The 24,616-nt window shown below is 38.7% G+C and overlaps 2 protein-coding genes across 2 annotated transcripts in view; one reads left to right on the forward strand and one right to left on the reverse strand.

Moving 5' to 3' along the window:
* The window catches only part of zbtb11 (zinc finger and BTB domain containing 11), a 505,104-nt gene that overhangs the window by 106,464 nt on the left and 374,024 nt on the right, over positions 1–24,616 (reverse strand). The window lies entirely within an intron of this gene.
* On the forward strand, positions 16,682–24,133 carry amotl2a (angiomotin like 2a). Its single transcript, XM_033965588.2, has 11 exons — positions 16,682–16,960; positions 17,585–18,264; positions 18,337–18,457; positions 18,838–18,982; positions 19,289–19,381; positions 20,785–21,080; positions 21,235–21,419; positions 21,505–21,606; positions 21,768–21,928; positions 22,381–22,545; positions 22,936–24,133. Exons 2-11 carry the CDS (start codon positions 17,630–17,632, stop codon positions 22,998–23,000), a joined length of 1,968 nt encoding a protein of 655 aa, XP_033821479.1. The 5' UTR covers positions 16,682–16,960; positions 17,585–17,629; the 3' UTR covers positions 23,001–24,133.

Here is a 24,616-nt window from a genome sequence, read left to right on the forward strand (position 1 = left end):
ACTTCACATCACATCAAACTTACCCTTTTGTATTCACTTCACATGGATTCATTCTTCTCTCACATTATTATCATTTATGGCAGGCTATTTGCTTGTTTTGGCTCATTACACTGTACATTCCCATTCCTCCCAAAACAGCAATGCAACACATCCAAGTTATTTCAAAATTACCTACAAATGTTTGGAATATTTGCTCCGGGGCTGTGAGCACTTGAGACACAGCATCCTCCCTGCTCCTCTCTCAGCTGCTGCCTAATGATAGAGAAGTCACAGAGATGTAATAAATGCCTGTTCTTTATCTATGTGTTCTGTGGATGTCATTAGTCGTAACAGCCACCTGCCTTTGCCCTATCAGTGTAGAGCAGCTCTCCTCCCACGCTTTTAACCCCATCACCCCTCCGCTGTCCCGCTGTGGAGTATGCAAATGGGACCGCTTCCTGCCCCCCATCCCTGTGCGGGAGCAGAGCAGGGATGGGATTTCCTCATTCCTCCTTTGGCTCCAAGGCCTTGAAATGCAGTCTACCATCTGGAGGTATAGTGCTTATCTCGGGCCAGCCTCTGTGCCCTTCTATTGAATGGGCCGGGGGGGTATATAGAGGTCTTTTTGAGTGAAAATCAAAACAGGCATTCAGACGCATCAATGGTAACAGGTGTGATCGACAATAACAGTGGTATAAAAGAGGAGAAGGCGTGAGGAGGAAAACAAATAGACAAAGGATGTGTTGTGATCAAGGGGTGTCTTGTAGGACGTGATCAACAAGAGAAGATAGTTCCTTCTTTGAGAGATCATTCGTTCATTCATAGTGTTTTTGTTTTTAGTGTTAGACAGGGAGTTTGAGGTCTTATGTTCTTATATATTTTTCTCTTAGCAGTGATGAAACAGAGCTAGCTACATTTATTTATTTACTATTTTGCTGCAGTTGATTTGTTGGATGTTTGTTTTTTGATTTTGTGCAATTCTATGTACAGCACTTTGAAAATTAAAATAAAATAAAAAAGTTTATGTACAGAAAAGTCGGGACTAGGTTGTTGGCTTTAATTGTAGATTTCCATTTTCCACCAGTTATTCATTTAAATATTTAATATACATTTTCCATTTTTAATAAGGAATAACTAAAACAGCATAAAATAACAAAAACTTAAATAGTCTCCAGCCTCTTCTCACATACAGTATTTTCAGTCATTTCCTCCAATTTGAGATCAGGAGAACCAAGTCCCATTTGCCTCCATATTGTTTAGTTTAAGATAATGCACTATTTAAGATTTATGTCGAACGTGTAGTGGCAGAACATGCATCCCAAGAGTAGGTTCCACTCCAGCTCTGACCACAAGTGCCAGGGCCATGTGTGATAGTGATTAGGTCTTGGGTTTGATTCCTTGTCTGTGTGCAGTATGCATGTTCTCCCTGTGTGTTTCCTCTGTGTGCTCCAGTTTCTTATAATCAACATATAGGTCACATGGCACTGGGCATGTATCTCAATATGTTTACATCTGATAAGACTTATTGACATTTTTGGCATAGTGAGCATGGTGAGACGGCACGTGAACAATATTTGTGTTCAAAATATTGTTGTAACTAATGCTTCACCCGCCACAATGCATTTGCGCATTTCCCTCTTCTACGGGACATGGACCCTGTTTGATGTTTGGACATAAATAATCTATGCAGGCGTCGTCTGGGCCTCTCTGCTGCAGCTCCAACTTCCTGTCTGCTCGGAAGCACTTTCTCTCCCCCTCGTCGGAGTGAGGGACACGTATCGGTCTCTAAAATCCAAAAGGAGATCATTCATTTTTCAGTGTGTGTTTTGCAATAAAATGTCTATTGTCCAGATGGTCTTATGGCCCAAATAAGATGGTTTAGATTTCAAACTCAAACCAAGGCCAACAGCAATCAGTGATAAAAGACAATGAACTGCCTGTGCTCTTATTGTTTGAACCTGTTAAACATACAGGTCTTTTTGGACAAATCATCAGAAAGGAAAAGTACATATAAATTGAGAGTTTCCTCAGCCTGTACATGGATGAGATTGGTGTTGAAATCAAGTCTTTGTGATTTCTATCAGATGTCAACAATATAAAACATTAGGAATAAGTGCAATAGAGTTAAATACCCTTTTATTCCCCATGACAAAAAACTAAATTAAAATAGAGATTTGCCTTTTAAAAGTTATAGGTACTTTCTGAGACACCAATAAATGGTAAACAACAACATGAGATTGTCACTTGTGGAAAATTTTGTGCAGAAAAAACAAAACATGTCAATTTTACATTGTCCAGGTGTCCATGTGCCACCCATGTGCCACCCATGTGCCACCCATGTGCCAGTTGGCATTGGATATTGTCAGCATAAATCAATTATTGGGATAAAAATGCTAATTCTGACTCAGAAAGCTAATAAATAAAACATTTCTAAATAATTAGTGTCACAATTTGACCCATAATAAAGCTGGTTTTGATCTGTGTAAAATGTGTAATATGTAAATATAATTAAACGTAAATAAATTATAACATTGTTAATTGTCAAATTTTCATAATTCATTTTTACGCTGGTAGATTGACAGGCACTCTCTCCTTTCTCCTAGAAATGTTTTTGCTGTATTTTTTGCACATGTACATATACATGACAGTGATCCTAATGCTAACATCAGCAAAATGGCCATCAGTGTGTAATTTATGTGGGTGGGGCTGCAGGGGAGGGGCCACACACTCAGAACAATATCAGAGTACCTCAAACCGTAGTAATTATTATTTATATGAAACTTAGAGTTTTGTAGCCTGGTGAAGCAACTTTTAATTGAAAGAAGACAAAGGGGAGACATTTTTTTTGCCTATTTTTCTGTATTTTCTGTATCTTTTGACTAGTTTGGTGATAGTTGGGGGGGAGACTGAAACCTATTGTATTTATGGATTCAATGGATGTTTTGTTTTTCATTGATGTATAACGTTTGAATATACAGGTGCATTAGAGTTTGTTTTGTAAATGATTTGACAAGAAAAGCTAGAATTTGACAATGCACTTCAGTTCTGACATTTAGGGACATATTTGCTCTTTGTTTGAGTGGCTGTTATTTAGTCTAAACATGATTTTGCTGGGTGTTCTTCTGTGTTTCCTCTGATTACATAAATAAATGGCATGTTGAGTTTGCTATAATCTTATTTTTTATGGGCGTGGTGAGCGTGACAGTGGGCGAATCTGGACCCACCACTGGGCAGGTCAGGCTTATAAAAGAAAGAATCACAACTGAACCTCAGGTGCCAGTGTCTTAACCGTCATAGAAGATACATGTAGGTTTTTTAATCATCAAAATCTCCGGCATTCACTCACTGAGCTGCAGAGGCTGCACTAGCACTTATTAATGATTACATTTTTTGTACCGTATTTTCCGGACTATAAGTCACACTTTCATAGTTTGTCCGAGGGTGCGACTTATACTCAGATGCAACTTGTATGTGAAATATATCATTTCACATCTTTGTCACACTGACACTGGAACTCTAGGCTTTTGTACCAGTATATACTACTCCTGTACCAGGAATAGTAGATACTACTCCTGAAAATGAAAACATTCAACATTATGGTAATTTAAAAGACATTTAAGAAAGACTGAACAAAAATGCCGCCTAAAAGAAAATGATGTTCTGCTGAGTCTGATGACCACGCAGAAGCAGAAGCCACGCTTCATCTACTCTTTTTTCAGAAGCGACACCAAGGATGAAGAATTCAATGGATTTGTTGATTTGGAGTGAGATCCAGAGTAAACTTGTTAGCTTGTTTTTTCTGCTTTATTTATCTGATTAATTGTTAATATCTTACGTTAACAAACCAGACACGTGGTCAGTTCTGTCTGTGCTTCATGGAGCTGAATAAATATAAATGTGTTACATTAGCGTCATGCACTGATATTCAGCCTGTTGGTCCACATTTTATTATTATTATAACTTGGCTTTAAAGAGAAAATGTCTCTTCTTCATCTCAGATTTTGTGCAGTGTGTATATATATATATATATATATATATATATATATATATATATATATATATATATATATATATATATATATATATAGTTTATTTATATATATAAATCAAATGTTGTATATTTAAATAAAGCTGCTAAAAATGTGTGTTGTCAATGATTTTATAGAGAACAGAAATTCATTGACATTATAAAATCAATCAGTGGCAGGATCTATTGCTTAGTACATTATTTCTGCCCTGATGTGCCAAGAACCCTTTTTTATTGTTGTTCATGGTTGCTGGGTGACTATTTTGAATTGAGAGTTTAGAAATATTTCATTATTATTCATAGTTTATTATTTATATTACAAACGCCTCACTCTGCTTCATGTCAACCTTCTGGTCTGCATGGAACCACTTTCTTTCTCTTGTACATTAGAGACAGGGGCATAAATTTGCCCTCTGAAACCCAAGGGGACACGGTGGGTAATTTGGGGAAAGGGCCGGACACATTCCTTTGCAGCTGAGTGAGTCCAGCCTGAGTCCAGAGGAAGTCCGGGACAATGGGAGCAAATGTCCAGAAACATGCAGTCAGACGATTGGGGCGAGCGGGGCTGACATGCAGAGGAAACTGTGTCAGAGCTGCCCAGCACCACAACCTGGGATAGTAATATACTGAGGATAGATTTATACAAACACATAATGCTAATGGTTCAAAGTGTTGAACTGTGAATTTTAACTGCATTTTAAAGGTTATCAAATGATATTTACTATTTCCTGACTGAATGTGAATGCTGTAGTACTACTATTTCTCTGGCCTATATTAATTTATTTACAAAATTTATAAGGAGGATCAGACAATCACAGGACAAACATTTCAAAGAAGACAAGAAAATACACAATGAAACAGAAAAAAAACACTAACAAAGAATACAAGAATACAATTATAAAAACAGATTTAAATACATTGTTACAGGGACCTACTTTTATTATGAAAACTTCAACCAAGACCAGGCAAATGTATTTAAAGAGCACAAATTGTACTCAAAGTAAATCAAAAGGCTTTATAAAACAAAAGTGGCAATCCTGATTTTTACCTATTTGTTTTACCCACATTTCCTGTAGTAGCAACTTATCAGTTTTCCATGACCTTCATATTTCTTTCCCAAAATGATTCAATAGCCTTCTTAAACACAGGCACCGTTAGTTGTTCTTAGTTAAAACTGGTGCTGTGCTGCTGGACCATTTCCTGTGCATTATCTGCCTGCTCAGGGTGGGATTTCCTCATTCCTCACATTCAGTCCCAGAACTGGGTTACGGCTCCACTGAGCACAATCAAATCACACAGTAAATCCTGATTCAGGAAATTTTACACATTGTTTCTCGTATTTGTACTCTCAGTACTACCAGTCAGTAGGTGCCACAGATGTAGGTATAACTAAAGACATTGAGTTATTTTAGAATAACCTATGCTGTTACATAAGGTCAGGAGTGGCAATGAGTTCAACAACGTGATGTTATGTTCAAAAATGCATTACAAAACAATATAAATGTTAACCATCTTAACATTTCTCTCTTTGTACATTAACAATGCACACAAAAAATTATAATTTCAAGACACCCAAAAAATTCCAAAATTGTTATGCTAGCAAAAACTGACAAGGTAAGACACTTTCCAGATACAACTACTTAATAAATTTAGGTCACGTTTTGCAGGAAATCTAACATAAAACCTAAATCAATTTGCCAGTCATGTAAAAAACCATGACTGAGGAGGACCTAAAGGTACAGTATGTAACCTTTCTAGTGGTGGGACCTGCTTGAATTACCAAAAGTACCAAAGTAAGGCAAACTTATCTATCAAACATCTGTCCAAATGACAGACAGATAAGTTAAATGCCCTATAACTTGTCCACCGGTTTGTCTCTATGAAAAGGGATAAGTTCAATGTCTTGTCAAAAAAGTTGCGTAGAGTGTCTTTAACTAAAACGTTGCATTTGTTAGCACCTTCACACCACTCTACCCTTAGTCTAACCCCTGCTCCTCTGTGGACTGCCCAGCGGCCCACACCTGCTCCCCCACATGTGTGCAGTTCCAAACGTCCTTATCTGTCCCTAACACGCCAACCATCTGCTCCCACTGCTGCACCAGGAATGTGAGCGAGCAGAGGTTCGCGTTTGGACATGTTGTGACTGATCTGGCACAATGCAATAATCAGGAGGGTAAATACATTTGGTGGAACCGTCTGGGCATCTACAGCTGTGGTGGATGCAGTGGAGAATGGGCCCACACCTGCTCCCAGTATAAAAGGAGTATACAGCAATGCCAGTGAAGGATGGATACACTTGTACATACAGAACAACAGGTGGTACATGGAGTTTGGCATTGGGATAATGGGAATAATTGTTAAGGTCACAGTGGTGCTGAAAATGGACCAAATTGGATTTCTCAACCAATCACGCGTCACGCCTTTCGTATGAATTCATTCTCTCTCTCTCCTCTGAGTTGTCTAAACCGCAGCAGAGTCCTCAGCCTCATATTTTTTGGCCTGGGGATAAAAACCTTTAGGATGCTTAAAGGAAATTCTTCATAAAATGCTGAATTCTTGTAAAAGTTGCAATCAATGTTCTTATTTAATTCTGATATTCACAATTAATGTGAAGACAGGGCTAAACCAGGACTTGAATTTGAACTTAAGCAAGGCTGAATCTGGTTTTACATCAGGACAAAAGCATGTCCAGACCATAGACCACCATAGATAGCTTCAGATACCTGCCATGCCCATTCATATTTAAAAGATTTACTGTGTAACATTATTCGAAGTAATTTTTATTGCTCATAAATAAAAACATATATTATTAGGGTAAGGAGCCTTGCCTCTTCACAGATTTGACCTGTAACTTGGCCTGGGTGTGTTACCTAATTGTCTCCAGCATATTTTCCCAAATATTTTACTAAGATTTGTTTGTGTTTCCATGGCTCATATGTAACGAGATAAGTTGTAGCAGGAGTAGACATGACCATCCATAGGCGAAGTCTCATAGTGCCGTGTGTAATGATGCTTTTCACTCCGTGCAGTTTGTCTCTTGCAGCACATGGACACCAAACAGAGCTTGTGCTCTTTATAAAACAAACTACCTCCAGCCGTTCACAACATGGTTAGAAGTTTCACTAAGCACTTGATTCGTGGGTGTTAACTCAAAGAAAGAGGAGTACAAACATTTTGAACTCAACCTTTGGTGAAAAAACTTGGTCAGATTTTATATTTGTCACACACTTTGTTTTTTATCCCACTGCTATGTTTCATTTTATTAATAAATCTATTTAATCTGCTGTGTTTTGTATTTGGAAATATTGCTTTGTGTGCGTTTTGTTGTTCGGAATAGCACTGGACATTTTATTTGCCTTTACTAAATTGCCTGTTGTCTATTAAGTGTTTTAGAAGTGCTGTGTTTGTTAAATAAATTAGCTAAACTTATTTCTAGCCTGGGACTTGCATATACTGAATATCACACATACGACATACTCACATAATAATATATTCAGGTTCACTAACCCGTGCAGGATCTATGTCTATTGTTGATTAGCATGGCGCTGCTTTGCTGGCATCCCCGCACATTCCTGGTGGGTGTAGTGTGTCCATCTGGCGAGCTGACAGGTGCCTCTGCCCTTGTGCTTCAGGGCAAGACAGAAGAGGCCGTCTCTGCTTTGTTTCCTTTAAACATCTGCCGCCACAGCTTGCAGCTCGATCCCACGCACAATAGCAACATCATTACTGCAGATCTGATCCAATATCACGACCTTAAACAGGCTCAGCTATTTATTTTAATGGTTGCAGCATGGACTTGAATAAACAGGCCTGCGTTGTTTGTCACATTCTTCATAGGTTACAACATGAGTCTTGTGGGGTAACTTGGATGGTTTGAAATTTACGGGATTAGGTGCTCCTTATACTTTGAAGTACATTTAGAATTAAAATGTATCTCATCCAAACGCACACTGTCATTGACCAAGACATTTCACTCACACAGCTGTAAGAAAGACGGAGCACCATTTCATCTTAGGGAAAGGTTTATTTTACACTTAAAGTATATTATTAAATCAAGCAAGTTATTCTAATATATATTTAAACTTTGGTAAGTAGTCGTACTGTAGCACTAGTACAAGTAGGCCTGTCACGGTAACAGATTTTGAAGCAAAATGTATTGCTACAGAGAAATATAACCATAAATAATAATATTGAAACTATTTTATGACACTGACACAATAACAATTTATTTATTTATTTATTTATTTATTTGAAGGACAGTGTGCAGATACATTAAAAAAGATGGCTGCACCAGATTTAGCAAAATGCTCATTTCCATCTGTAGTCCTTGGTGTCACAAACATAAAAAAAAACAAAAACAATTCACATATAAAAAGTACAATACAAAAGACAATGTACAAGTGTGTACAAGTACAAGTGTGCCCCTGAAAAGCTATGATAATCTGCTATGTTCTTAAGATTTTCTGGAAGCCCGTTCCATTCCTTGATGACAGGATAATCCCAGTAAACACATTTTTACACACAGTATCATTTAGAGGCATGAGTTGTGTCAAATAAATAACAGAATGAACCAACAGTTGGCCGCGGAAGTGACTTACTCAACCTTTTACAGCTCAAATCTTATCATATTACAACTAAAATAACAAAAATCCGCCTACTTTTACAAAGAAAATGAACAGATGGTAAATAGTGAGCATAAAATATATAGTTCCAGCTTTCATATATTGAACGATAAGTTGATATAGTACTTATGGTAGCAGGCCGAAGTACAAGTACCAATGAAATAGTAATGGAAGTGATGGTAGTAAAGGTTTACTGTTAAACAAGGTAACAAACAGTTGAGTGAAGTACAGTTTATGCAGTGATGGTAGTTATATTTGCAGTTATGTATGAAGTAATAAGTAGCAGTGTGACCGTATATGTTTTTGGCTGCAGTAACAGTAATGACCATTGAAGAAAGAGGTGCAATAGTTTAAAGTATAACAGTTTTAGTAGTTGTTTTGTTGTAGTAGTTTGATTGATTTAAGCACATTTTTCCATAATCTTTATCTGAGTTGGAACTTCATTCTTCTCTGATTTTTTTCCCAGATAAGATATTTTCAATAAACACAAGACCTGCATTCAAACTATGAGCTCATCCATTTAAAAGAAAGCCAATGTTTTGTGTTGACACAGATCCTTGTTGTGAGTCAAACACAGCCCGATTGTTTTTGTTGAATAGGAAAATTTAACTTTACGCTCTCAGAGATTTCTCAATAATAGACGTCAGTGATCACATAACATGGCTTTCATTTCTTACAATGAAGGAAAATAAACAAAAGCTGTACGATCTATTTTGAAACCTTAATCTGGTATCTGGGTTTGTGTGTGTGGGAAGAGTTAGAGGAGTGAAGTGAAGACAAGCCCAGTTCATTTGCACAGGCCTTTGAAGAATAATAAGTGATTTACACCTTCAAACAATGGCTGATTCTGTTGGCCAAAGATTCACTGACTGTTTGTCTGAAGGCAGCAGCTGAATTGAACTGATGAACTGAGGTGAATGCATTTATTTACAAAAAAAACATTCGCTCTATGAAAATTTTTAAATATAATCTGGATGATAAAATTAGGGCTAGAACTGATAATGTAAAGTACCACTGTTGATGGTTTGCAGTGGTCCAAAGTTATTCCTCACTTGCCTTATGCATTCTGAACACTCTAACTATTCACCACAATGAGTTTACAAGCACTTTTCACAACTTTCAGAGGCCAGAGCAGAGGTAAAAATAACCAAAACCTGTATACATTTCAGTATTTAACATTTTGCACAATAGACCCGGATTTGTAATTAAAGTGTCCTTTTTCAGCACAACTGAGCAGATCAATATAAATCAATGTAGATAATATCATCCTCCAGCAGTGTCAGCCCGTGTAAGTCAATACTATTGCTCCACTAAAAGCATCTTATTGAATGAAGGAGCCAGTGCTAATTTGTTTAGGCAAATTTAGAGAGAGAGAGCGAAGATAACTATCAGACCTGCGTGACCTCTGCAGATGTTCACAACCTTCTAACTGAACCTATGTAAGGCCTATATCAAATTTTGAGGTGATCTATGCAAAGTATAGTAACATTAAAGTGATTTAGGCCTACTGTTGGGTTCTGTACCAACTTGTCTGTCAATTAATTTCAGTTACTTGAGCATGTAGCCTTAACTCTTTGTACAAATGACAAAAATATCTTATTCCAGTGTTAAGCATGGCTCAGTTACCCTCAATGAACTATATATTTTCACATTTATCATTTCCAAAAGGCTACTTAACAGTCGGGTTTTGATTGGCAGTTTTTAGAATTCTTCAAGCGGCGTGTCGAATTGGCAAATTGGTTTTTGGACTTCAGTAGTATCACTAGATCCAACCTTGTGACCACAGGGTTATTTTCAGAGAATGTCCCTTAAGAGTGTAGAAGACTATTGGTATGTCAGCCTTTGGAGAACTTTTAAGGACTAAGAAAGTTTCACTCACTTTTTTAACAAACCTCAAATGTATGTACTTCACTTAACATCTGTGAACAGTGTGACTAGAAGCAACAATCACAGTATTCCTCATTATACAGGTTGATAAGACGTAATCATAAACTTCCATACGTGTTACCAGGCCTGTCACAATAACACATTTTTAAGAAAAAATAAAAAATAAAATAAAATAAAAAATAATTCTAAATAATTGTCAAGCTGTATAAATGAATGCAACACTTAAGTCATTAGTTTGTGTCATTTTAGTTCATAATTCAACCTTCTACAGCTCAAATCTTATTGTACTGTAGCAAAAACAACCAAAAATAAACCACAAGACATTTTAACCCCCCAAAAATTTTGTTCCATGCATAATATATTGAATGATATGTCGATATAGTGATTACTGTGACAGGCCTATTTGTTCCACTTGTTACTTGTTTTTTCTAGAGCAGTGACGAGACATTTGCTACTTGTTTGACTTTCGGTTGCTTCACAGAACTACGTTAAGCTTTTTTGTCGGTTCATGTTTTGTTTTGTAGTTCTACACCTTTCAAGTACAAGTTTTTCCTCTTCAAATTGCTTGATTTAAAATGTTGTTTCTCAGGACTAACTGGAGACTTTCTTAAAATGCTGCTTGTTTGGCGTCCGTCTTGTCTCGTGTTTACTGTCCACGGCTTGTGTTGACTTTTCTGCTGAAGCGGAGAGTTTCTGAGCTACAGGTGGAGCAGCAGTTCTGAGTAGAGCCGCGGTCAGTTCTGGGGAAAGATGGAGGCTCCTGTTTAGGGACAAACAAGTCTGCTAACATACGTCAAACAGGAAATAAATAAAGGTCTAAAGTACTTACACGTTATATGCAATGAGTATCTAGTATTTACATTGTTTTTGTGATTCAGTTATCGTGTTTTTAGATTTTTTTATTGGCTGACTTTTGTCTTGAAGCTTCCTGGATAAGTGAATTACTCAACTGCTCAATGGAATATGTATTGCTGCATAATAAATGGAATAAATAGATATGCAGCAGTATTTGATTTGTTGTGTCTTTACATGAAATTACTGGTAAAAGAACCAACAAGGCTACTTTTACTTGAAAACTTCTGTGTTATACTTGTGTTAGACCTTTCTATGATCAACAGTATGTAAAAAGTGACAATATGTGTAACTTAAACCATCATATAACAACAATATACGACAAATAGAAAATACAAATAACATACAGACAGTGGCTGAACGTAACAGAATAAAAGCAGTAAAGTATTGCCGTTAAGTACAAATTTCAGGTATCTGTACTTTACTGAAGTACATTTTACAGTGGATACTTTTTACATTCACTTCACTACATTTGAGAGCAGTATCTGTGCTTTCTACTACTACTGCATTTTTAAACTGGAAGTATTTTTTATTACTTTTTGAGAGTGGATGAAGGCCGAGGGGTTAAAGCGAACAACAATATACGAATAAAAAACAGCTGTGACTTTTACTTTTTACTCTTTAAGTACATTTTTAAAGGGATGCGTTAATACTTTTAGAAATAGATTTTTTCATGTTATACTTTTACTTTTCCTTGAGGATTTTTTGTTACATTATTGGTACTTTTACTTAAGTAACAAAATTGAGTACTTCTTCCATCACTGCATAAAGATAACACACATACCAACAAAACTGAAAAATACAACAAAGTCAAATAATAAGAAAGTAAAAGTACAAGCGACATTACGGATGACATATATGCACCTGTCTTAAAAATATGAAACACAGAACTAGTTTTAAATGGTTTGCAGTGGTCTAGTTCAGAGCATCCTATTTATTCACCCTGATGAGATGAGAACAGTACTCAGAGGATGAATTTATACAATACATCTGTACTGAGGGGAGACACATTTAGCTCAAATACATTTAATTGCATTCACCTATTGCTTTTGATTCTAATTTGGTTTTGTGTCGCTCCATTTTACTGAGGAATGTATGTATGAAGAACCGGGACACCCTAAGATATTCAGTGCTCTCCCTCCTCCTATTATTCTTCTGGTTTGTGGTCGCACCCCTGTATCCCCCCCAAAACAAAAACAACAGACTGCAGGCCTGCTCCAGCCTATGGTCATGTTAATGCGAAGAATGCGACCATTTCCTCTTCTGAATCCAAACAAAGGGATGAGCTGCAGCGCCAGGACGGTCCCACCTTAAAACCACCTCTCCTGCCTCGCTACCGGCCCTCTCATCCCGGGATGTTAATAGTTTCAGAGGGGCTCAAATGACACTGGTTTAAACTGTGGCCCAGGGCATTTCCTGCACATGGATCTGTGCCTATAGGTCATTTATTATTTGTGGATATGGCAGAGAAAAGAAAGAGGAGGGATGGGAATGTGTTGTGCTGGCAATATGAGGTGATACAATTGGGAATACTGCAGACATGGGTGATACGCACTTCTCTGCTGGAGTTTAAATGAAAATGTGCAGTATCTTGTGTTGTTACAGCACTTTGAGATTTACCGTGAATGTACTCTGTATCATGGATAAAATGTATGAGTATTTTTGACATTTTCTTTTTCTTTTTTTATGACTGTGTTCTAAAGAAAGTATTTACAATTTACAGAAAGTCTACTGACTGCATGGAAAATTGGTGATACCATAAAAAAAAACTAAAGAAAACAAGTAAGCAGAAGTTTTGGAATAGTATTTTATAATAATTAAAGACGGTCTAATACTAAAAATGCAAACTATAAAGGGATTAGATTAAGTAACACTTGATGATAACCACAGTATTTACAGCATTAAAGGTACTGTACCCGATTTTTACGTATTAAAATGCATTAAACATAAGGGTTTGCAGTGGTCCAAAATTCCTCACTTATCTTATGCATTGTGAGCATCCTATTCACCACAGTGAGTTTATAACTTTTCACAACCTTCAGAGACAAAGCAGAGTTTTTCCATCATGGTAAAGTTAACAACTAGCATACAACTAATGTGCACTTCCTGATAATCAGACAATAAAATGCTTTATAATTAAATGCAGAAACGACGCAGCTGACATTTTGACGTCAAGAGCTGTTTATAATATATATGCCCGACAAGTTTAGCTCAAATACATCGAGTACAGCGCAGGTGCAGTTATTAAGGGTTATCCTAAACTGGGACTAAACAGCTATAGACTTGACCAAACCCAAGATTAACCCAAGACCCAACCCCTTAAACAACTTTAGCCCTGAGTAATCCAACACTTTACCAAGGACTCTGCTGTTGACATCATGTTTTATAGTTCTGTTTGCCCGTGTGCTGTTACTTCATTAGATTTGACCATGTTTACCCAAGCCTCCCCACTGTTCTTCTGCTATAGGACAGTTAATTAGCCGTAGATTTGCATATATTTGCATTAAACATGGATGTAAACATTGGGCTTATTTAAAAACAAAATACCCTAATAATACAGATAAGATTGAGCTTTCCCTTCGACATTCAGGTCAGTTGGATAGTAAAAAAAAAACTGTAAAAATTGTTTGACCTTTATATGATGCAACTATTTAATGTTGATCCAACGCTGAGTTTTTGAGTTAATCTACTCAGTACATTTTTATTGCAATTGTGATGAATTGTGGGTAATGTTTTTGTGCATTTACTCTGATCTAATAAATACAAAAAAAATGATATATTGTCTACAGGGAGAGGAGAATCAGTGGAATGTGTTGCTCCAGTTTATGTCTGAGTCAGCGTGTGCCATGGTTTATATAATGTTCATCAGTTTTACAGCGTGGAGGCCAAAGATGAGTGGGACTGGAGTTGGGGACGGTCCTATAAGTAAAGAAACGACTGCTACGAGATGGTATATAAGGACTAGGTTACACACATTGTATATTACAGTGAGATTAATTCATTAATTCTAAATTATGGTAAATTATTGAATATCACTTCATGCTTTTTACACCATTTCACACTGCACTGTAATGTTTAATCTCCAACTAAATCTGCTGGCCAAAAACATCTGATGAGTAAAGTACACACTGAATCAATTTAATCACTTTATACATGTTTTAAAAGTGCCTTCTAACATCGTAATGCTATGATCAAGCAAACTTTTAAGATCAAAATTGGACCTGGTTTGAATAATATGAAGATTAGATTAGATTAATGGATTTTTGCATTGTTTTATTTCTTACAAGCTTTACTCTCATTGGACAACATTTGTGCATAAACGCCATCTTTGTTTAACATTAACCTACAAGTATTCAGGTGTATAAAATCCCTTGTGACAGTGACCTAAATATAGAAATTGTCCAAACCTGTTGAGAGCAACGTGGGGCGTTTTCCGTCTGTAACTGCTGTAACTGAAATGTAAATGAGCAGCTGGACTATACCTGTGTCTGATCACCTGCAGTTTGTGTTTGGCGGAGTTCTGTTTACCCTCCTCAAACGGATCTTAACAAAACCATTATGAGGACAATAGGACCAACCCCCATGCCTTATGTGCATGTATGGAGTATGGACAGGGTGATAGGCGTAGACAGAAGACTTTGTCCAAAGAACCTTTAGTAATTATGTTTAGTATAGCCCTTTTTTATTACTTAACAGGTATATAGTCATGTATATAGTCATTTCTTGTCAGCAAGTAGCATAGGTGGGGTCCAGAATCTGCTTGTCTTCATAGAGATCTTTTGTTTTTACTTTTAGATTTAATTTTTTGTCATCTTATACATATGAAGCCACAAGAAAATGCCATTTTTTCATATGGAAGACTGTCCAGTTCACCCAAAACAACTCTCCCAAACTTGCCCAAACAGCACTTTATGTTGTGACTGCCCCTCCTCCCTGGTCCAGCTGATGCCTCATACACTCATGTTTGTGTATCTAAATTGTGCGTGTGGAGCTGGAGCAGTGGAGGGGAGCACGGCAGATGGCAGCCCCCTCATGTCTGTCTTTTTGGGGCAGAACAATGCTTCTCTCAGTGCTGTGTTTTAAAGGAGGGGAGTAGGGGATTTGAGTGGGACAGCTGGCAGGCAGGACCCCTCCCACCACATCCACACGCTCAACGACACACACTCCGCAATTATCCGGCACGGGCCCCGGCTTACACATTTACTAGAGCCCAGCAAACAAAGGGATGTGCCACTAAAATCAATAATCCAGTTTGGATTATATGATTATGGTTATCACTGCAATTAGGGCAAAGGGGGGCAACATGTGTCTTGGATTAAAGACAATGTTCTTTAGTTTTTGTTCATTTTTATCTAGTAAATTAGGGAATAACAGGGCATCATTTGTATAGATTTTGGGAATTTAATCTTCAAACTGGTTTTCTGCTTTGAATATCTATAGATAACAATGGCAGAAACCAACCCGAGATACAATAATATGTCAAATTTATATTGTCCTATATTATCCAACCATTTCTATTCTATTTGACTTTGCTGATCGGTGTAATTTGTTGTTTCATTCGTTCAACAGTGTCATACTGAAGCCTTAATTCTCTGCTTCCTTTCCAGCTTAGTTACCTGAGCAACATCCAATTAAAAAACAAAAATGTGCAATACCTACTAATTATAACCCTCACAGATGGCCCAAGGAAACCCATGTGAATGACCTTGCCATTTCAACCTATAGCCAGAGTTACTATAATTCAACCTGGAAGTAAAATCTATGGACTATGGTTGAAAAGATCCAAAGCAAAGTATCAGGAATGTATATGAATAAATGTAAAAACAAACTTTGGAAAACTATAACTCAAATTCACACCAGTGAAAAGAATAATTCATAATTGTTTCATTCCTCACATAAGATTAAAAACATGCAAACACAAGTAACACGTTGAATTAACAATGAAATCTCTAAACTACAGTTGGGTTTTGAGCCTTTGTTTTACGTCACAGGCTATTTACAGTCGTGGATACAAGTCTTTTTGCCTTCACAGACACACGCTGACTTCGTGGTGATGCTTTAATTCTCCTCTCCTTGCCTTTTCCCTCACAATAACATTCCTGCGCAACATTTAAAAGTGTATGGCCTTAAATCTCTTTTACGCACAATCCGCACAGACAAAGCGCACCACCAGCGGCTCTTTTACATGACACTAGTTGCCAGCTGAAATACTGCCGTTTCTCTCCATCCATTTTTTCTGCTTTTGAGCTGTGCCACCCCCCGTAGTAGCTCCTCCTCCTCCCCCTTGCGCTCCCTCTCTCTCTCTCTTTACGCACGCTGCTTTTGATCCCACGGGGACTTGGAGCGCTCACATTCCTCTCATTCCTGCCGCAGCGGAACAATCGCCTCTCAGTTATTTATTAGCGCTGTGAGGCTCAGAGCTGCTCAGTCTGCTCAGGACGCACGGCGCGCACACAACGTACATGGAAATACGGAGCAAGAAGCACTAGCAGCGAGCGAGCTCTGCGTGGATTTACCTCAACTGAAAAGGAAACTATTGTTGGAGATTATACGGGCTTTTATCAGACGGGGGATGTTATTATAAGATAAACAGGTAACGTTTACATGTTTTTTCCACACATTTGTGCTGTGTCTTAGATGCGTAACGCAGTTTCTTGTGGCGCGCTTGCTTGTAACTTGTACTAAGAAACTGTATAGTTACTTGTTCATTGTATCTTTTCTTTATTTATACTTTTACTTATAGGCTACATTAACTTTTTTTTATTGACTTGCTGAACTCGATTTAGATTATGGACAGTGTGAGGATTAAGACTGTCCAAGCGGTTATTAGTGTTTTATTCACGTGTAATGTGGTGAGGCTGTGATGTTTATAGACTTTGCATTAGGAGCGTGGGTCTGGATAAAGTTATGCGTCTGAGAGCAGTCTTAGCCTATAAAACAGGATCTGGGTTGACATCATTGACAAGGGTATTTCCAGAAACAACTCATGTACTTCACCGCTGCACTGTCCAGCATGTCATTCATGCTGAAGGCTGCTGCTCTCCACCACCTCTGTTGGTGCACTTTAGTACACTTTTGTGAATAGATTAAATTGATAAATATCACAATACCCTATATTGTATAGGGTTATAGCAGCATAAACAAATGTAAAGAAATATTCATTTTTAGCATTGTGACATGCTGAGCAGTTTCTGATTCTTTTTTATCATTGTTTTAGGTCTGACCATAGTTCCTGTAGAAGCACCTTGTTAACATCACTGACATGAGAACAGCAGAGGACTCCTCTGGCACAGTCCTGCACCGGCTGATCCAGGAACAGCTGCGTTATGCCAACATGAGCGATGCCCGCACTCTGCTGGCCATCCAGCAGCAGGCCTTGCGTGGGGGCAGTAACAGTAGTGGAGGAGGCACAGGAAGCCCCCGGTCCTCTCTGGAAAGTCTCTCCCAGGACGACAGCCCATACATTTACATGAACACAAGGCAAGAGCCACAGGGAGAAGAGTACCAGGGAGAGGGCCTGTCGGAGAGCCCATTGTATCACCTCCATACTGAGGAGCTGCCCACATACGAGGAGGCCCGACTCCTCATCTCACAGAAAGGCCTGGATCTGTGTCCTGAGGACCAGTGGGATGTGAAGAGGGAGCACGTTCGCTCCCTCAGCGAGCGCCTCATGCAGCTCTCTCTGGAGAGGAACGCTGCCCGACAGCAGCCCATGCCGTCCTCTCATAGCTATCCTCAGCTCTACGGCACTGGGATCCCAGCCCAGTGTGTGGAGCAGAGAGCACCCCCTCCAGAGTACCCCTGTCCCACCAAACTGCCCGGATACATGCTTAGCCACTCGCAGGAAACACAGGGACAGTACTACAAAGAGCCACCTCCATTCTATTCCCAACACAGGTACAGCACAATCAGGTTTCTCTCATAAGTGTCATGACTTAAGACAATCTCTAACACCTCTCTGTGTTACAGGTATGTGTCAGCCCAGCCCCCCCAGGCCCCCTCCCCCCAGAGTGAGGCGCTGCAGAAGGAAAACGAGCATCTGAGGAAGGAGCTGGAGGTGGTGACAGAGAAGGCGTCCCGACTACAGAAGGTGAGGTCACAGGTGTGGGACTGTGGGGTGCTTCCTTTTCACACATGTTCAAAATGTCACAGCGACTGTTTGGAAATATGCAGATAGAGCAGGTTTGTGTGGAGAGGTGCAGACACACACCCCTTTTCTGTGACACAGGACCTCTGCTGTAGCCTCGGCACATTCTTTGTCTTGTAAAACGTCTCGGCTCTGTGCCATGACACCTGAGGCTTACAAGTGTTCACTGTGGAATGTAGCATCCCTGTATAAGTTACTGAGGAAGACATTGGCCCGGAGGCTTTAAAACAAACTGACTTTCATGAGTTTCATAACATTCATTGATAAAAACAAAAAATCTGTCTAGATGTGTTGTGATAACTCCAGTCTCTTGTGTCTTGCAGTTGGAAGTGGAGATCCAGAGAATCTCTGAGGCCTATGACACTCTGATGAAGGGGTCGGCCAAGAGGGAGAATCTGGAGAAAACAATGAGAAACAAACTGGAGGCTGAAATCAAGAGGCTACATGACTTTAACAGAGATCTGAGAGGTAAGGGGGGTTTTATTCACTTGCACCTAAACCTTAATATTTCATCACAGCACAACATTCTATAAACTGATGTGACGGGGAAGGATAAAAACTTGATATTATGTTGATTTTGTGTTTTGGGAGATATAAAGGGTGACATAATAGACTTGATCACTAATGTAAATGATCAGGTTCAATAAATGGACTTTGCTTTGTAATATCATTGACACTGGATTCCTGGCTTTTGTCTCCATATGAAAGAATGGTATTATCCTATTGCAGAATCTGAAAACCAACAGTTTGACCATTATCTAATCACATTCACAGAACAACTGGAGTCTGCAACCAAGCAAAGAGTGACCAAGGAAGCAGAGAGCTCAGACCCCAAGCACCACGTCTTTGTCAAACTCCTAGAGCAAAGTAAGTTCATTCATCAATGTACTTTCACATGATTAGCCTATTCAGATGAGTATAGCCAGTTTCACACATCATGGATTTCATTGATTGGTTTTCTGGTTTAAGTCTGTTATAAAACTACAAACACAAACATTTCTCTATCTCACTCGACACTTTTCATCGCAAAAACAAATGTGCCCTGAATTCCTGGGATTTTTGCGAGTATTTCAGGCTGTTCCAGCATTAGTGACACCCCCTCTCCTCACTCCTCCTCCCTCCCTTCTTTGATTTGCATGATCACTGCTGACTTCTTTCTCTAAGGGGGAACTAATTTGTCTGGGACACCAGCACAGCATGACCCCTAGCCTGGCCTCTGTCCTTGTTTGGGCTGCACTTTGACTAATGGGTTAATCTGTGTGAGTGCTCCAGGGATATTTCCAAGGTTTTAGTCCTCTTCACAGTAAAATCAGAAAATTCAAAGCGTGGAGGAATGTTAGCCTGAGGTGTATGTGGACTCATTTGGACAATAAGTCAAGTTGTAATGAGTTCATTTGCGGTTGTATAATGTTGTACATTTGTTTATTGATTGAATTAGTACTGAGATAAATAGGGCTTTTTAATTTACATTCATACAAAAAGATTATAACATATTACGTGTCTGTATCTTTTTGATTTGTCTTTACTGCTACTACACCACAACTTCTTATACTACACAAACATCAAACATACTTCTATACAATATAAACTACCTTTTCTTCCCTTGTATCAACCATCTTCTATAGGTGCTTTATGTTCTGTATTTTTTTGGCACAGTCCCAGTGTACACTTTGTTTCAATAATAGGATGTAATCTTTATATAATTTCTTAAGGGCAGACTTGAGGTGAATTATATTTTGAGCTGCTTGTTTACTTGGGGCATTCCAGGGTCGCTCGCAGCACAAAGCTATGCCTGTGTGCGTAAGTGGATAAGAGGAAGTCTGCATTCCCCCGCACAGGCATGCACTAATGTTGTGTAATCAACCTCATTTTAAACGGGCACAATCACCGTTGAAATGGATTTAGTGTCTATTAGTTTAATCAAGGATAAAGCTTTTTTATAGTTTGCATGGCAGGTGTATTTCAGCTTTTGGATGGACTTGTTTCTTTTCTTTTTTTTTTTCAAATTTGTTCTTTTAAATGCCAGATGCCCTTCCTTTCCCATTCATCATCTATACATTTTACAGTTTATATTTTGATTATAGAGGTAATGTGACTGAAGTGTCTTTCCTAAGAACGCAGTATGTGCTTGAGGCTTGAACCAGTTTCTTAATGGGCAAACACTCGATCCATTGTGCGACAGTTATTCCATATACTATGCATACACTTTCTATCCAACAATTCAACAACATTTGACTAACAATACCTTTCTCTATATTCTTGTGTTTCAGATGAGGAGCAGCAGCGAGAGAGGGAGCGTTTGGAGAAGCAGGTCCTGGCTCTGCGTGTGTCTGCGGAGGAAGCCCAGAGGAGGCGGGATGTCCTGGAGCAGGCCCTGTCCTCTGCCCAGACCAGGAACAGACTTCTGGAGGAGGAACTGCACCGGAAGAGGGCCTACGTTCAGAAGGTAGAAGGTCTGCAGAGCTCCCTGGCCCAACTGCAGGCCGCCTGTGAGAAACGGGAGACGCTGGAACTACGACTGCGCACACGACTTGAGCAGGAGCTGAAGAGTCTGAGAGCGCAACAGGTAAAACCAATGGCGTAATGCATGGGATTGACTAAAGTATATTTGTCCAAGATACATGTTATAATGGTTATTGGTCAGGATTGTTAAACTAGTAATTGTAATAGATTTTTTCAAATAAATGACGTGAATTATATACTTTTGATTTTATTTTTAGAAGCAGACAAATACCACCACATCGTCTGAGGTCAGTGCGTCTACATTGGAGCAGCAGCTGAGGGAGAAGGAGGAGAGGATTTTGGCCCTTGAAGCTGATATCACAAAATGGGAGCAGAAATACCTGGAGGAAAGCACCATGAGGAAGTTCGCCATGGACGCTGCTGCTACGGCTGCTGCACAGAGGTAAGAGACCGCCATACTTCTGACTGCACAAAATATGATTTAAATATATTGGTGTACGAAATCACTGATTTTATTTTGTTTTCAGGGATACTACTATTATCAAGCATTCACCTCGGACATCACCAAACAGCAGTTTCAATGAAGACTTGCCATTGGCCAATCACAGAAACCAGGAGATGGAGAACAGGTATGTGTGTTTCTATTTTCAAGCGATGATGTGTAATCCAGTAAGACAGAGGTGAAACTAGTTCTTTGTATTGATAGGGCTCTCACATTCGCTACCTTGATACTTTTTACAATTTGAATTATTGGTCATTTGTTAAACATTTTGCCCTGTCTTATGTTTAGGATCCGGGCGCTCCATGCTCAGCTCTTGGAGAAAGACGCTGTGATCAAAGTCCTGCACCAGAGGTCCAAACTGGAGCAGGGGCGACTCGAGAAACAAGGGCTGCGATTGGCCCGCTCCGTCCCATCCATCAACACTGTGTCCAGCAGCACAGAGATCAAAGGTCAGTATAGTAGTAGTAGTATTAGCAGTAAATAAATAATTACAGAATGGTGAAATAAGGGGAGTAGCAACTAACTACTAACTAACAATATAGCTACATGCTAAATGAAATAACTTTGAGTTTATGCTGCTTGGCAAGTAGTCTCTGAAGGTTGTCTAAAGGTTGATATTTCATGCACTAGTGGGGAATTTTGGATATTTTTACTATAACAAATGTATCAAGCGACAACTGGCAGACGGCCTGGAGACGCCAGACCAAAATGTACACATCTAAAAAAATCAGGAACTAGGAGACAAGCCCCAAACGTAAATAGACGTTTTAAACTGGAATGCATATCATCTCTCGTTCAAGAATAGCCCCTCCAGAATAACCATGGGAAGATATCGTGTAGGCAGATGTTGAGAGTAAAAATGGGACGCATAATTGAACCGGGTCTTTGTCTTGTTTTGCAGCAAACAAGAGCCTATCAGATGACCAGACAGGTGCTGCGTGCGGGGCTCTGCTGTTGATACCCAAGACTGCAGTTCTCAGACGGGACAGGGGCACCCAAAGCGAGGCGTCCCACGAGGAGACAGAAGCCGACATGCCCCAGGAATCCGAGGCAGCAGACGCTTTTGGTGGGTGGCATGTTTCGACCTTTGGCACCTCAATACAAGCTACTGACAAGCTGTGTTAATACTGCATCTATAAATCAGCACTGGTCTTTTCTTAAGTCCAACTTTAAATTGAAGGTCAGAATGGTCAACATGGGGCTATGTGTATAATTTGTGGGTGTTTTTTGGATAGATGCTACAAGTTTTATTAACCATTGTTTAATAGTGCTTAGTGCATTGTGACCAAAATATACAATGCTCTGACTTACGTTAAAAGTCAAAATTAGTCTTTTAACATGGTATACAAAATGAAATACACAAATTCTTCTTGGCTCTTGTATTTACCAGGCTATAAATATTGTATCTCAGCAATGTGACAACAACCTCTAAAGTTTCCTTATTTTATTTTTACAGAAGAATCTACAGAAGAGCCGAAAGCCAAGCCTGCAGAATCAGAAGTGGTTGAAATTCTTATTTAAAAGACAGAACTCCTCCCTCCAGCAAAATTTTGACTGATTTATAAAACATCAGACAACGGCGTTCCCAAAATGCCATTGATAACTAATGACTGACTTTTATGTGAGAGGAGAGCTGGACTTTCCTCCACATTTTCTGCACAATTTTGTAAAAAACAAGAGTCCTTAAAGGTACCGGGACACTACTCAGCATTATGACTGCTGATGTACAGTTAACGTATGTTATTTTATACATGTTTTATTTATATTTGTAAAAGCTGCTCATATGTAATGTGATGTTGAAGTATGTGCATAGACCTAGGTTTCTATGTTTGGTTTTCTAGTGGCATCCTGTAAATTTAGCATCCCCCTATTTATCTTAAATTAACAGTTGTCCTCCCTATTTAAAATATACTGCAACTGCCCTGCCTAAAGTCTTTGGGACTTTCTCTTCTAAAAAAAATAGCCCAGTGCAGATTGACAGCATTGCACAGAGGTCTAGTTTTCCATATCCTAATCTTCTCACATTCCTAAATGAGGGAATGCTCCCGTTAAAGAAAAAACCTGACCCTTGCTTTCTTGTTAAAATAACCTGCATTCTCGACAAGAATTCCTGTCTTGCGAAGCCTCACCCACACTGTAAATTGTCAACTAAAACTTAACTGGAGTTTATCTCTATATAATTTGACTGTTTCCGAGGACTTAACCAGGAATTAGTCTCGGCTAAATGTAAGAGCCTGTTGATTGTACACGACTTCTGTTCAGCTTTGGGAATTTTAAGACTGGACGATTTCAATTATACTTCCGAAACACTTTTACCTAGCTGGTTTTGTCTAGTATTTGCATTGCTGGTCAATGCACTGTGACTTGGAATGTGTTTACAATATGAATGGCTATTTGAAGTGATAGAGATGTTAATATATTATTTTTCATCTATTTACTATTATTATTATGTATGTTATGTTACTGTTTGTGTTTGTATGGTGCCAAAGATGTACCCTTTTTGTGTTTAACTTATATCTTTGGACGATTGTGGTTCGGTTTGGCACTTGCTGGTTGAGCCGCTCTGATGTTGCTGTGAACCTTTGTAAAGGACATCTGTATGTATGCCTTAACATTTCACAATAATAGAATAAATTTAATATATGTCTCATAAATGTGCTTTCTGTGTTTTGGGGTTTATCTACCATTTGAGTGGCCTACTTTAAACTATTTTATAAGTAGGGCACTAGTTAGTTTATATGCTAAGAAAAAGTGCTCATTACACATAAACACAAATAACAGAGACTTGATTTGAAGTTAGTTAATAGATAATAGATAATAACCCACTGCTTGGGCCTCTGTCCTTTTACTGTCGCCCTGCAGTGAGGACCTCAGCTCTGTCATAAAGTCCAGCTTCGTTCAGTTGTTCGCCCTGGCATTTAATACTAGCTAGACAGGATATCTTGGTGTTTTATTGTTCTTTTCCTATGTATCGTGTTATCTGTATTTATTTTTTGTTGACTTTAACGTAAAGCACAGCTGAAGTTGTTTTAAATGTGCTATATAAATAAACTTGAATTGAATTGAATACAACAAGAATAAGCCACCCTGGATGAATTATGAGTACTGTATGCACGACATGCCTATTGTGACTATAT

The sequence above is a fragment of the Periophthalmus magnuspinnatus genome, chromosome 4, assembly GCF_009829125.3.
Source record: "Periophthalmus magnuspinnatus isolate fPerMag1 chromosome 4, fPerMag1.2.pri, whole genome shotgun sequence".
NCBI classification, from domain to species: domain Eukaryota; kingdom Metazoa; phylum Chordata; class Actinopteri; order Gobiiformes; family Gobiidae; genus Periophthalmus; species Periophthalmus magnuspinnatus.

What these genes read in the sequence shown, in the direction of transcription:
- amotl2a (XM_033965588.2), top strand. Translation starts at nt 17,630, where the DNA reads ATGAGAACAGCAGAGGACTCCTCTGGCACAGTCCTGCACCGGCTGATC. An exon ending in TGTCAAACTCCTAGAGCAAA is followed by an intron (nt 19,382 to 20,784) that starts GTAAGTTCATTC and finishes CTTGTGTTTCAG; the next exon opens with ATGAGGAGCAGCAGCGAGAG. An exon ending in AACCAGGAGATGGAGAACAG is followed by an intron (nt 21,607 to 21,767) that starts GTATGTGTGTTT and finishes TCTTATGTTTAG; the next exon opens with GATCCGGGCGCTCCATGCTC.